Here is a 14,353-nt window from a genome sequence, read left to right as displayed (position 1 = left end):
TATGCCCATGCTTAAGTAAAAAGAGGAGAACGCATCAGAGATAAGAGAGGTAAAATCCTTCCACCAGGCCAGGACGGTCRTTGCAGGTACAGGTGATCAGAGAGTTTAGCTCTGTTCACAGGGGGGTTGCGCTCCCGTGTACCTGGGCGGTGTTTCCTATGCACATTACTGGCACAGAATAGAAATGAAARAATATAACAGGGCCCTGAAAACTGATCCATGCTATGATGCTCACCACCAAAATCACAGAGGGATGTGAGCACGGCATGGCACAGGAGTGCGTGCCAGTCCTTTCATGGCGGCTGTGGGTTACTCTATAAAGAGCAGGGTCCCTAGGGAACGTGGCAGAACRCCTCCGCGGGGCACGCTCACTCTTTGTGGACTTAAAAGAAGCCACTATTTGTTTGTTTGTTTGTTTTTAAAGAGAAATATATAAATTAAACATCTATATATGTTTGCACACATTTAAGTTCATTAATCACAAGCAGCAAAGCCAGTCTCTTGTTATACCAGTGGGTAAGCTCTAGGCATTTAAATAGAGAGTTAAAATCTCAGCCTGCTGGACCACTGCGCTGTAACGTTCCCTTTAAGAGCCCTTTGGCTAACGGCGATGCACTGAAATGCAGGAGGTGGGACAACAACACACGCACAAAAATGAAGAAGTGAAGGCAGGAAAAGTTTCTCCAGAGGAAAAATGCAGGGCTTGTCCTTCACCCTGACGTCAGATCTGTCTTTAATAAAATCCCCAAAGAGCCAAGAGAAAAAGGCAGACTGCCTAGGCTAGGTTGCCAGTTCAGGATTGCTCTGAATTCCCCAAAGTGGTGTTTTTGCGCAAAACGGCTCTAAATCTGGGTTCAATCAATGTATTTAATCCTGGCTTCCAGGGATGAGGTGGCTTTTGCCCTGGCTTCTAGCAGCAAGCAGCATTTTGCAGGTGAGTGTGGAAACCGGAGGAGAGACTCGTCTTCTGCAAACACACTTGCTTTCAGTGCGCGGTGCGCTAGGGAGAGCCGGCGCGTGGTACCTGCGGGAAATTGGGCAGCAGTGAGTTTGGGGAGGTGGGAGATGTGAGAGTGGGGAGGGAAAGGTGAGCTCTGGAGGAAAGGAAAGGAAAGGAAAGGAAAGGAAAGGAAAGGGGAAGAAAAAGGGGAAAGGGAAAAGAGGAAAGGGGAAAGGAAAGATGCAGATGTGTCTCTGAGTTGAGTCCATCTCTGCTCACCATCCGTATGGATCTGCACGGAAAACTGTATTGATTTGTTTGTTTGTTTTTTAATTGCAATTATTCTTATTGTGGGGCAAAACAGGGAGGAAAGCCGCTGCCCGCAGCGGCCAGGTCGCACTGTCGGGGAGCCAGCGGGAAAGGCAGGGGCAGGTCCCGGCACCAGGGGCAGTGGGGGGCGCCTGGGGCCGCGCCGGGACCGGGACCGGGACCGGGACCGGGATCGGGATCGGGACCATGCTGTGCCGACACCGGCACCGGCACCGTGCCGTGCCGTGCTGTGCCCGTGCCCGTGGCCGGGACCGGGACTGGGACCGTGCCGTGCCGGTACCGGGTCTGTGCGGTGCCGGGGCAGGTCGCCGCTCGCCCGCTGCCGCCCCGGGCGCCGGCAGAGGAGRAGGGTTTGCGTGTCCCTCCCTCCCAAATTTCTCTTTGTAGCTGCCCGATTCCGCAGTCCACGCAGGCAGCAGCTGCTTCCCCTCTCCTCCCCTTTGGAAAAACCTGTGTAGGAAAGCCACTCATTTGAGTAGGTGTCCTGTGTTTTTCTTTTCTTGTCCTGGGKCGTGCTTGCTGCTTGTGTAAATCCCCGGGGGAGAGGGCGGCTCGCTCGGAGCACTCGGGGTTAGGGAGGTGATAAGCAAGGCAGGGAGGCAACAGGTAGAGCCAGGGCCCCTTCCCCGGCGGAGAGCGAGTGAGCAGCGAAATCTGGAGCTGTGATGCCCCTCGCCTCATCCGCATCCCCAACCGCATCCCCAGAGGCAGTGCTGGACGCAGGGCTTGGGGGGGTGCCTGCAGGGAGATGCAGAGGGTGGATCTCAGGGACACGCTTGGGCTGCTGGACTCAAGGCTGCAGCATTCCCCGAGCCAAACGCGTGCGAAGCTGTGCCTGAGCACCGCTCCTGGTCAGAGGGCGGTAAAATCAACTGCTTTGCGCAGAGAGGGGTTTGCTTTGCAGGGCTTCTAGCTTCAGAGGTTGGCTTATGCCTAGGCAGATAGCGTGGGGTTTTACACCAAAAAGTGGCATGCATGGTGCGGTATGCCAGGTGCACCTGGTGAAAGCAGATGGCAGAGCGATAAGTCTTGTGTGAATGTGGAGATGGACTGATACGGTCCCCCTTCTAGAAAAAAAAAAAAGCAAAAAAACCCCAGCTAACAACAAACAAACAAAATGTACCTCTCAGATGCTCTAAGGTAAGACTTGACTTTGGTTTTTGATAAGCAAGTAAAAAGTCACACAGAGGGAGGGGTAGTTCCCCCCCCCCCCACATCCCCTGGTGTTATTACAGAAGAGCTGTGAGGGCCCTGTACATTTTATAGTGGCTCTCCTGGGTTCCCTTGATATCAAAGCTGTCTGGAAAAAAAAAGAGAAAGAGAGGAAAAAAAAAAGCAGCTATAGCATAAAAGTATGTGTGATTGCATGCAGACACATGCGGCTGCTGTGGGGATGAGTAATACTGGTGGTATGTTTGGTCTAATGAGTATCTAAAAGAGAGTTCAAATCAGTATCTAAAAAAGTATAAAGAGAGCCCTGGGCCTGGACTGTTTCCTGTCCAAAGCTTCAAAGCCTCCACTGAATGTTGCAGATAGAGCTCTGCCTTTCTGGAGCATCCCATGGGCATAAGGCAGTGAAGGGAATGGGGATGAGAAGTGTGACCAAGTGCATGATGGATGAGAGGGGTTGGGGAGAGCAACTTAGGGAAGAGTATTAATATTAAGAGCAATAATTAAAGGACTTTGGGGAGAAGAGCAGGTTTGGTCTGGTCAGCTTAAGAGCAGGCTGTCTGCAGGAGCAAGGGGTATYGCCAGTGGTATGGGATATTGTAAATATTATTTAACGTGCATGGCCACGCTGCTCATGAGAGATGTCCCAGGTAAGTCACACAGACTGTAACATATGAGAACTGATAAAGCCCTAACACAGCCCCACCTCACTGTATATTTCGTTGGCTCTTTGGTGGCATCATTGCATCAATGACAAAGATCTTCCCAACACCCCAGATGCAATCCATGGAGTGACGGTGCTGGGCAGACCACTGTGTATATACAAAGCCCTGTGGTCTCCATGGGGATGTATGACTCCCTAGGAGTGCTGCACATATGAAGAAAGAGGGAGAGGAAAAGATGATACACTGGAATAGAAGAGGTTTGACTATCCGGTTTTATTTTGTATAGCTGGGATATATGTGCTTGTTCCAGAAAGAAGGGGAGAGGAGTTAATATGGGAAGATSAGCCACATCCTACAGGGCATTTAGAGTACAGCTACCAGGTTCTGCAAGAGCTTTTTCCTCCCACTCCTCAGTTCTGTATTAAGCCACAGACAATTATYGAGTTCTTGAACAATTTTATTGACAATTTTATTGAAATTTATTTGTTTTTATTGGGGTATAACTGTACAGGCAACGGATTTGAAAAGAGAAAAATAACTGAGTGTAGTTAGAAGTTCAGGAGTAAAAAGCAAGGATCTTCTGCCTTTAGCCCTGACAGCTCAGTAGATATGGGATCCCTTATTCAGATAAAGGAAATTCATCAGGAAGAAGGGCAGCATCTTGGGTTTCTGAAACATTTAAAGGGGGGGAATGAGTAGAGTGCAGGTAAGGGGTTAATGCAATTCTGTAGACTTTTCCTTTAATGGTGCTGGTAAACAGTGGGTCAAATAGCAAAGAATGACATTTCTCATTACCAAATAAGCCAGTAGGCAGTTTTTGACACTTTAATTTGATGTGGATGCCCATCACAGCACACAAACTTTGGCTTTTGGCTTTAGTGGGGATGAGAGGGAACGACAGAGATGTTCAAAGATGGTTTTAGATAGGCACCATATCCTCTGTGTGTGTTGATTTGGTTAGATAGTCACTGATAATGACCTGAGCTCAGGGCTGCCTCAGGTCATGTGGAAGGTGGCTTGAGAATTGTAATGTGTGTTTTTTCCTTCTCCTTTTTATAAGATTTATTGGCACAGGTTAGATGCCAAGAATTTCATTTGCAAAATGTTTGGATTTGGTGGCAGGAAAAAACTATTACATTTCTTTAGGCTCTTCCAGGAGAAACCACATTCTGACCAAACTTGAACCAAAAAAAACAACAAAACAAAACAAAACAAAACAAACATGTCTACAGATCTATTTATTCACTTATCTATGCTGTTTGCTAGCAGCTTGTATACTGTTTAATAATAATGATTCCAGGCACCTTTATCATTGTCTGCAAAAATCCCATGACTCTCCGTAGGAGGTGAGCTGAGGTTTGAAAACTGAGTGCTTCTCAATGGAAGGTTACAGGCTTGCTGCTCCTCATAACGGATAAAGATTCATGGATAATCTTATGCAATGTAGATWCAAAGTTGTCAAAGATGTGACTTGGCACTCTAGCCTTCCCACCACGCTCTGTTGCTTGACAGCATCTGTTCACCAAAGGCAAGCTAGCTACACTTCTCCCCTTTACAGGGGACCTCATCTTTCACTTACAGAAGTTGTAGTTGTTGGAACTACTCTGGTTACACCAGCTGAAGAACCTGCTGTGCAAGTAAGCGTCTTGTGGCTTGAAGCTGGTAAGTGTCACCTCTGCAGGTACAACTGCTTCATATGTGTGGTTTTCACTAAGCTAGTCTTTGATTCAGCAGTCCCCTCTCACAAAACCCTCATGCATAAAAAAGTCATTGCCACTTCAGAGGCAACATCCTGAAGGTAGCACTGAAYGGCGTTTCAGATGGATCGGAGGTCCAGACACAAGCCTGTTCCTGAAGAAGTGATGATACCCCCTAAACACAAGCACACACTGATTTTGTTGAGAGCAGCAGGCCTTTATGCATTATTTTTCAYAACTTCTGCCATCCGTCTCTGAATTTGCTTTGACAGCCAACAGCTGCCAGTCTGCAACCATCTCTTTGTCAAGTGACAGCATTAACCATGACAGAGCTGGTGAGAGAACTTGGCTTCCTCATCCCCCTTATTTCCACTGCTGATTAGTTGTGTCAGCTTGGGCAAGTCCTGTAACCCACTTCGTGCTGCAGCATCACCATCTGCAATGCTAGTACTCTGATATCGGGTGTTCTCCGATGAAAGGCATTATTTAAAGATAATGCCTGTGGGTTTTAGCAAGAGCATGAGATTTACATGATTACGTTGTCCTTTAAAAGAGTCACATGTGTTCAAGTTCTTCTACCTTCCCAAGCTGCTAGGAAGAGGCACTGGTCAAAAATGTCAGAAGTGCTCCACACTCACATGCGGTGTTTGACTTCTTTTTTCAGAAGCTTCTGGCTCTCCTGTAGGGACGTTAAGAGTTGTTCTAGCATCTTGCCAGGGCTCAGCTTACTGAGAGCTGCTCTTTCTGGATGGCCTAAGTGTCCCAGTGGGCCCTGAGCATTCCTGTCTGCATGGCCCTGGCTCTCATGCATGAGCAGAAATGAAGCTGCTTTGAAAAAAAAGAAAAAGTATTCTGCATGCAAACATTGGCAGCAGTGGCTTGGCAAAAGCTGAACACCCACAGCTTCAGCTGAAGATGCTTTTGAGAATCAAGCCTGCCAGTGTCCTATGCTGTGGACCAGAAAGCAGGGTAAGGTGGGGTTTCTTCACTCTTTTGATATTGTTTGTCACTAGGTGTAGTTAGGCACCCTATATTAGGATATCCCCCCCGACTCTCCCTTTGCTTTCTTACAGTATAGCTCTACCATCCTTGTTCTTATGGTGCTTATGTTAAAAGTAGAATTTTCTGTTTCTATTAAACAGAAACTTTAAAGCTGTCAGCTTTGCAGTGACAGGCCCAAATAAATCCTGCCCATTTATTGGGTTCTGTGATCTGATGCTCACTAAGATTTCAGCTCCTTCAGCCCAGCTCCTTGGCCTGGGCTTAGGACATCCGCATTTCCCCATCAGTCCCTCCTCCAGGTTCTCTCCTGCTGACAGTTTGCTAACTTGYGAGATGAGTTATGTTCAGCCTGGCATTGCTGCATGTTGGCAGAGGGCTCACAGGGTTTATTTTTACAGATGTGTTCTTGGGTTGACTGCATTAACAGCTCTGTGCATATATTCTCCATCAGCTTACTAGCTGTGGGTGAGGCTCACCATTTCTCCTGCACCCTGGTGGTCTCCCAGTTCTGTGAGATACCTCCACTGGTGTCTGTTATTTACTGCATTTATACTGAAACCGTACATGTTTCCCTCTTGATTGTTACTTATTCTGACATCCTGGTTGAAACTTCAGGACTCCTCTTAATCCATTGTGCCTTCTAATAGACTCCTGCTGGGCTTTGACTGTCATCCTTGCTTCTGGCCCAGATGTGGGAGAGCAGAAGGGAGAAAAGGCAGTCATATTTCTCTGGGTGCCGACAACTGTCTCTGCTCTATACACAATTTTTCTTGTGTATGGGGAAGAAAAGGAGAGCCTTTAGGCTGAAACAGCTGTGGAAGAAGACAACATTTAAACTAAGCTTTGCAGCACAGTCTGAATAATGAATTTCTAATACTCGGGTTGGTGATGCATTCCAGGACTGTGCGGTCATCTCTCTCTTCCTTTTCACTTTCTCAATAGCTCCCACATTATTCTTTTGTTTTATTAGCATGAGTCTGTCATTCTACTTAACCTAGAAAGCAAATGAGAGATGAGCATGTTGGAAGGCTAAGATTCGTGAACTCCAGGATGGCTTGTAATGAGCCCAAAGGGAAACCTGAGATGTTTCATAGAATAATTGTGGGTTCATGCATCATTCGTGAGTCAGCTAAGCACACCTGAATCCTGATGTTACTCGGCATATGTGCAGTTAGGACTTTGCTGTTATGGAGCAATTCCAGCCTTGCAAAATGACCTTATCCTAAGAGCCTAAGAGCTTAGTTCCTTGCAGCTTTGGAAAGGGTCATAAGAAAAAATGACTCATGTTTGATGATGGGGCACCATAGCAAGGTCATGTGGTCCAGCACTTGATTGACACTCAAATGAAAAGAACTCACAATACCTGTAATGCTTTGGCAGCTTTTATACCTTTGTTTCAAAGATGAAACAAACTCCTTCTCTTCAGTTTATAGTCACTGATATTTTAGAAGTTTTTCTTTCCCATCTTAGCCTATTGATATCATCTCCAATGAAATGCATCCAGGTGGTTATGAGCATCGGTTTTATTATTCCACCTCTAGCATGCAACAGTCTAGCTAGACTGAGTTAGTAGCTGCATTAGGCTTAGAAACATGGGACTACTCTATCTAGTATCTGTATACAATGGGAAGAAAGTAGTAAAGACAGTTGTAAGCAACCATGTAATTCTGTACAATATTTGACACACAGCTTGCTCCCTGTCACCAAGAACAGTGCAATCCACATAGACTTAACAATTTTGACCAAAATTGCTCTGGATGACTCAGAGAACCTTTTCTGTGTTAGAAGGCAGCAATTTTTTGAGCAACATGTGCATGGTAGCACTTTCTCCTTTCTAGAATTTACAAATGCATCTCAAGCTTTAATTTTTGAGTGGTTTAAAAGTTTCAGTTCCTTTCTGTGCTCTGCTGGCTTTCCAGAGCACCATCCTGCTTTCAGTTTTGGTGTTTTTGTACTGAAGCTTTTTGAGTAACAACAGACAGCAAGGTGAGTGGGGGACTGTTTCTTTCTCTTGCTGAAGCTTCCTCACCCATAAACTTAGAYTGTGACATGGTGATTATAGAAAAAGAACATGACTTTGCTTAAAACCCCTTTGGTCCCTTTTGGGGACAGCACTAATCACCTGCAGCAGTAGTTCTGGTGAACTCATTTTACTTCATGAAGGAGCCAGCCTTCTTGCACTGGGCAGACAGTCATGTACCAGGGCTCTGCAGGGAGGTAACTTCCCTGAAATGTGCCAGCACAGTCTTAAAGCATCTCCTGACTGCGCTCTGGATGCTGGTGCTGTTGTCACTGCCACACTCTGAGATAAGAGTGCCCTTGGCACGTACTTGTGGTGCAGGAGGTTACTCTGCATCTGTGTTTTGTGCCTGTGGATCCTCTTTTCTGGGTTGGGAAGTCCTCCAAAATATTCCTGGATGTATATGATGACCAAGCAAGCTTTATTTCRCATTTGTGATCACCAGATAATAGCTGTTGTGACAAAGGGAACCATCTGTATTTGGTTTGATATRAAGACAGAGACACAGAAATCCATATGGGGGGAATTAAGCACTGCTCCGAGTGGCTGGCACATGCACTTGGGTGCCTGTGGGCAGCCAAGTCCCCGGTTCTAGAGTAACAGCTGGGTCATTTTMGCTGTTTAGCAGGGACGGACCAAACCGCAAAAACTGTAGCCAGTGCTAAGAATCTGCAAGTGGGTTACACTGCAAATTCTTTGGTTACATGTTTATGAGAAAAAGGGTTGGAAAATTAATTAGGAACATATCCATGTTCCATTAACTAGTTTGGCCATTTAGCAGGCAATTTCTAAGCATTGCCAGCAACCTTTCCTGCTGGCTTTTGGTCTTGGAGGACTAGGTCATACCCACAGCATGCGTGTGTGGGCCGGTATACACTGATATGAGAGAATGAGGGCAAAGTCAGTTGTCTTCCTTTTGTCAATTTTTCTTCCACCTTTCACCCTAGGTATTGTAGTTACCATAATTAGTTTAACATAAAGTGACTCCCTGCTGTTTAATGCTGCAGCTTATTTATGGAGAGAGATAATTTGCTATCATTTTGCACTGTTCTATTAGAGTGATAGTTGTACTTTTTTTTTTTTTAATGTATTTAGTAGATCTTTTGCTTAAGGCATAGCTCTTCATGGGTCTGGGGAAGGAGACAGAGAAGCTGCAAGCTGACATCTATGAGGTGGTGGATTACTGGAGGTCACTTGACTTATTTTTCAAGATTTTGAATCAAAATCAATATTTAGCTTCCTCATTGCACTGGAGTTCCCCAAAGAAAGGTGGTTGAACTGTGCTCATCCAAGCTGGTGAAATCCCACCATCCAGAAGGTCCCTGGGTGTGGGCTGACTCCTGAGTTTGCAGTGGAACTATCTATTACCTGCCTGGTTTCAGGGCTCAGATGCTTCTACTTCTTTTAGATGATAGGCTTAATTCTGTATAATTTACATATTTTTATATATGTATATATAYACACACACGTATTTTTATGGTTTGTGTTGGTTATTCTGTACATGTTGTATAGGCAGTTTGTTTTCAGCACAGGAAGTGTTTGTGCCACATTTTTGACTGACATTTTTTTCTTTTCCAAGCTACACTAAAATGCTTTCCAGAGTGTCATCTTTGTGGGCAAAATTCTGGGAGGCTGATTTTAGCTGGAGCATTTGATTCGATGAATAAATGGATATTATGGCAGCACAGCTAAGATCTCTTTAAAACCTCTCCATCCTTGATAATTGTACCATTTGATAGAGGAATACTAAAGAGTTACATATCCCGCCCCTTCCTCCGTGCGATCATACCATTAYAAAGCATTGATCCCGGTTTTATAGTTCACCCTGTAAATTAATGAGGAAGCTTTCTTAGAARAACTGCCTCTGCAGTGGGAGCTGTGTGGATATAAATATTTTGGCTTAACACCTCCCTCCCCACACGCTTCCCAGGCACAGTTCGGCTGGCACAAGGCCTGCGTGCGGAGCAGCTTCAGCCCGGCGGGATGCTCGGCCGAAGCGGGGTGCTGCGTCCGGGATGCTCGGAGACGCCCGCGATTGCCATCCGCACCTCAGCACTGCCCTCGCGTGTTCACGGCTTCGCCCCGGGCGCTGCTGACAAGCACTGCTCCGCTCCGGGTGGCTGCGGGCTGCTTGCAGGCAGCAGTAAGCTGAGTTATTCAGAGCCGGCGTCAGTACTCATTTAATTAGAAATTCATCTTTATCCTCCCTGAGACAAAGCACATAGCCGACGTCAACTCATCTCCTCTGTGGGAATGCAGAAGCGTTAATCGTTTGAGGGCTGAGATGTTCCCATTTACCAGTTTGAGGTTGCTTAGGATTGGGAAGTAGCAGAATTTGCACATCGTGTTTTTTGAGAGCGCCTGAAAGCTGGGGAAATTTGGGTGTAGAGGAGCCCAGCAAAGTCTCAGCGACTTTTTCCTTTGTACCTGCCAACGTGCTTCCATGCCGGGGTGCAGGACCCACCTATGTCAGCTGGTTTCAGTGGAGCTGCAGCAACACACTGGCTTGCACAAGGGTTTTTGGCTTGACGTCGTTCGTGGTGTCAGCAGGTCTGTGGATGGGAGAGGGGAATTTTGTCACCCAGTCAATTTAGACCTGCAGGTATCACAGCCGTGTGCGAACGAGAGTGAATCATGTGCGGAGCAGGACCTACTACATCGCTTCACACGAACGCAGCAGAGTGTAAACTGCTGATCCCTGCTGATTTGTTCCATCTGAAGGTACTGGAGAGGTGAAAGAGTCTTGCCCTCTTGCAGGCGTAAGGTGCCTGTGATCTTGAAACACAAAGAAGGGAACTTGTACAGTGTGTGCAAGTCTGCTCGGTGGAATGATTTCTTCTGCGCATCCAGTAAGAACTAAACAGTTTATTAGCTGTGTGTAGGAGGCAGGATCGTGTTATGGTTACAGTGTAGGAGCAAGAAATCTCACTGCTATTTTTGGCTCTGCCACAGACATCCTGTCTGCCTTTGGGACAGTCACTTCATCTTTCGGGCCTCAGTTTGTGGACAGATTAAAACAGGGTTATTCAACAATTTCCTCCTGAAAAGCTTATGAAAGGTACTATTTTCCACGGTAAGCAATCACTCCTGAAAGCAGAACATGTTATGCTCTGATTGCGCTTGCAAGTGCCATGTGTGCATTCCCATCTGGAGAGCTGGTACACCTCTGAGTGTATCAGCCTTGACTTTCATTGCTTGCACCAGTTATTTCAAGTTCTCTCGCTGGCATCTTTTTTTTACCAAAGCGCTGCATTTCAGTTCTGTTTCCACTGACTTCAGGGGCAGGAGGATTCATTCTCCAGCATGGTACATAACTTTCCTATACTAATAACTTCACTCCTTTCTTTTTTCTTCATGAATCCGTGCCAGGAGGTGTTCTAGTTTCACYGCTTGTAATTTCCATTGCATTTAATTTGAAAGCAATGATTTTATCCCAAAAGCCTTTTACAAGCCAACGACTGATCTGCTCTGCCTCTGTCTTTCTTTTTTCCCCTTTTCCATTTGCAATGTGTATGCTTTCGTGTGCTGGGAATGGGAGGGAAGGTACAGAGGCTTTTGGGGGCTTTCTGTTGCATACGGAAAGAGCATCTGAGCTTCTGCCGTATCTGGAATAGTGTTTGTCCTGCAAGGCCCCGGCCAATTTGACAGCTGGCTCTGACCTCTTCCGAGCCCCCCTCCTTCCCATCATCTGAGGTTGCTCCTTTTGCTGTTTCTGGGCCAGCTGCTCAGGAACAGCTTGTTCTCCATTCATCACCGCCCCCTCCTCCTTTTTTATAGCACATTGAATAAGATGCTGTCTGTAGCCATCATGTTGCTGACTGCTGCCCTACAGTGGTTCCTGCTAAAAAAACAAGTGTCCCTTAGAGGAGGTGTTTGGATCAGCCCATCTGTCAAGTCTCACGAGCAGCAGGACAGTCTTACGTGGGTGGTCTGTTCGCCAGGCCCCCCCTGTGCTCTCCTCTGCTCTGCGATCCTGCTGGCTGCCTCCTCCGTGAAGCCCTGCTCAGCCACCACTGCCTGCAGCCAAAAAGGGGGCGAAAGGACCCGCCACAGAGGAATGACCCGACACGGCCTTTCTCCCACCCGACATTTAAAGCAAGGCCACCCTGTGCCAAGCACGTGGGTCATGGTGTTATCCTGCTGACACTGAGGGCTACAGTGCAGGGCTGACCAAGAACACAGCTGAGCAACAACCTGTGGCCTGAGTGAAGGGCTTGTCTTTGCTCGTGGCCAGGTTTTCTGCCCTTGTAGTAAACAGGAGAGGTGAGGGGAAGGTGTGAGACTGCCGTTTGACCACAGTGAGCTTGCACACAGCCTCGGCTGCCTATGGACCCGCAGCCTCAGATCATGTCCTGTAGATAAGGGGCTGCAGAGCAGGAGATGGGCAAGTGCCTGCTGTGAGAGTGTGTTGCAGTGTAACGGCCCTGTGAACTTGCATTGGGGCTTCACCAACTTTATCTAAGTCTTGCAAGCTATTCTGGGCCAGGGCCTGCTTATATTCATTAAGGGAAGGAATTATGCTCATAGCAATGAGCTAGGAACCAAAAGAGTTCAAGAATCCTCTCCTGAAGAAACCTAGCTTTGTCAGCTTCTTCGGGTTTTAAATGCAGTGCACCATGGCAATCCAGCACCATACAGACAAGATGTAGAGAGTTTGTCCATGGCAAGAGCACAGAAATTAAGGAAACTTGATGACTGCATGAGAATGTGAAGGTGAATATTTTGAATCTAAACTCAAATTTCTTCTGTAAAGAATGCTGTCAGGTGAATGACAAGAATGCCAACCCGTTAAGAAGCAGCTTCTCTGAAATTCAGAGATACACAGAAGATTTCAGAGCATCTGTGGATGGGAACCTCTACATGTTCAATGCCAAAAAAAGTACTGTTTTGAAACAGAACTGTTCTTTAATTCTCTTCTCACTAATACCAAATAAATCTATATAAGGTATTTGAATATTAATCATTCTGAAGGTTCTTAAGGTTACAAATGTACATGCTGCTTCTTAGCAGTTGCCCTAACTTTTTGGCCTCTGCCTGTGGAAAGCCCCAGCACATTTTTACGTCTTTTCATCTCTGAAGCTTTTTCCAGTCATCTTATTTCCTATTAGCTCCATTAAAACTCAAATGGTGTACACTCCCTACAGTTTTTACTCATATTTTGCCAAGCTGCTATCTTTACAGGTTATCTGATGCTATTTAATATATTAAGTTCTACTAGATGAAATGATACATCAACATTTACCCATAATGGGGTAATCACCTAAATAAAACAACAGGATATGGAACTAAGTCACTCTTAAAGACAAAAAATAAGGTGGAAACGTGGCAGACCGAGCCCCAAACCCAGGCAGCCTCCTTTAAGAAGCCACGAAACAAGCAGACGAGGCTCTGTTTCCTTCTGTTTTYAGATGTTAATGGCTATGTGCTCAGTGAATATTGGGTGCGAGATCCTGGTCCCCAAAGGTCAGCTCTAAAGCTCCCACTGACCACGGTGTAATTTATAACAGTTTTGAAATTATGTGCTGTTGGCATAAAACAGAGGGTATTGAGGAAAAAAAAAGTTGTTTCTTCTCATTTTGCGTCTTTACAAGGAGACTGCTATTTGTAAAATGTTTTTTTGCTTGTGTTTTTGCATTTCGTTTTTCCTACAAAAGGAGGCCAAGAAAGAAGTATACTTCAAACATAATGAGTAACAAAACTCAGATTTTGTTTGCCTACCTTCTGACTTAATTATAAAGACAAATGCATTTTCTATCCATTTTTAATGTTCTGATGAGCTGGAAGGCTTTTAGACAATGAACAGCATTCCAGGTTTACACAGTACATTGCCTATTTATCAGCCCAACAGACAATTTCTAGTACAGAAATAGAGGGAAAAAAAACCCTTGTGTATTACAGTTAAAATGCTGAATCCAACTGTTTTCTTGGAAAGCTAATGGGAACTCAATAGAAGATCAGGAACCTGAGAACAGATCCATGCAAGCGTTTTAGTATCTATTTATCTTTTTTCTACTGTGTGTCTGGATCCAGACTGAAATCAATGAGATTTGGACGCTCCTGCATTTGAGGACATGAGTTTGGCTGATAAAAGGGAGAGATGGAAAATAAAAATTATAACTTTACGGGGTTATTCAGCCTTGGAGAGCAGAGGAGAAAGGAGAAGAGTGACTTGGAAACCAAGCTATATTTGGGGGTGTATGTTGAGAGAGAGACAGAGAGTCGTGGGAGGTCTGGTCCATCGCACTTTGGCCGTTTCTGGCTCAGCTCGACCCCAGGGCCTGGCAGTCATCCCCGAGCCAGTAAATTCCCATTGGGTGAGACTTCCTTGAATCTTTCATGGGCTTTATTTCCTAGCGGTGGCCTGGAAAGTGGATGCTATTGCTGATAAGTGCAGTCCAGCTGCCAGCACACTGGAACCGGTGCTCTCCTCTCCCTGCACATTGTTACTGCAGAACTTATGCAGTTGATATGTTTCTTTTTATTATTAAATCTCAACTGTTAATCTTCCTGGTGCATTTGGGGAAGAAAA

At 45.8% G+C, this 14,353-nt stretch overlaps 1 protein-coding gene across 1 annotated transcript in view; it reads left to right on the top strand.

Moving 5' to 3' along the window:
• Positions 1-778: 778 nt before the first annotated feature.
• The window catches only part of WISP1 (WNT1 inducible signaling pathway protein 1), a 37,974-nt gene continuing 24,399 nt past the window's right edge, over positions 779-14,353 (top strand). The window contains exon 1 of the mRNA XM_026057064.1: positions 779-934. Coding sequence (XP_025912849.1) covers positions 887-934 — 48 coding nt within the window. The 5' untranslated portion in view covers positions 779-886. The remainder of the gene's footprint in view (positions 935-14,353) is intronic.

The sequence above is a fragment of the Apteryx rowi genome, unplaced genomic scaffold (assembly GCF_003343035.1).
Source record: "Apteryx rowi isolate R43461 unplaced genomic scaffold, aptRow1 scaffold_136, whole genome shotgun sequence".
NCBI classification, from domain to species: Eukaryota; Metazoa; Chordata; class Aves; order Apterygiformes; family Apterygidae; genus Apteryx; species Apteryx rowi.
This window is presented reverse-complemented; position numbering and strand designations above follow the sequence as displayed.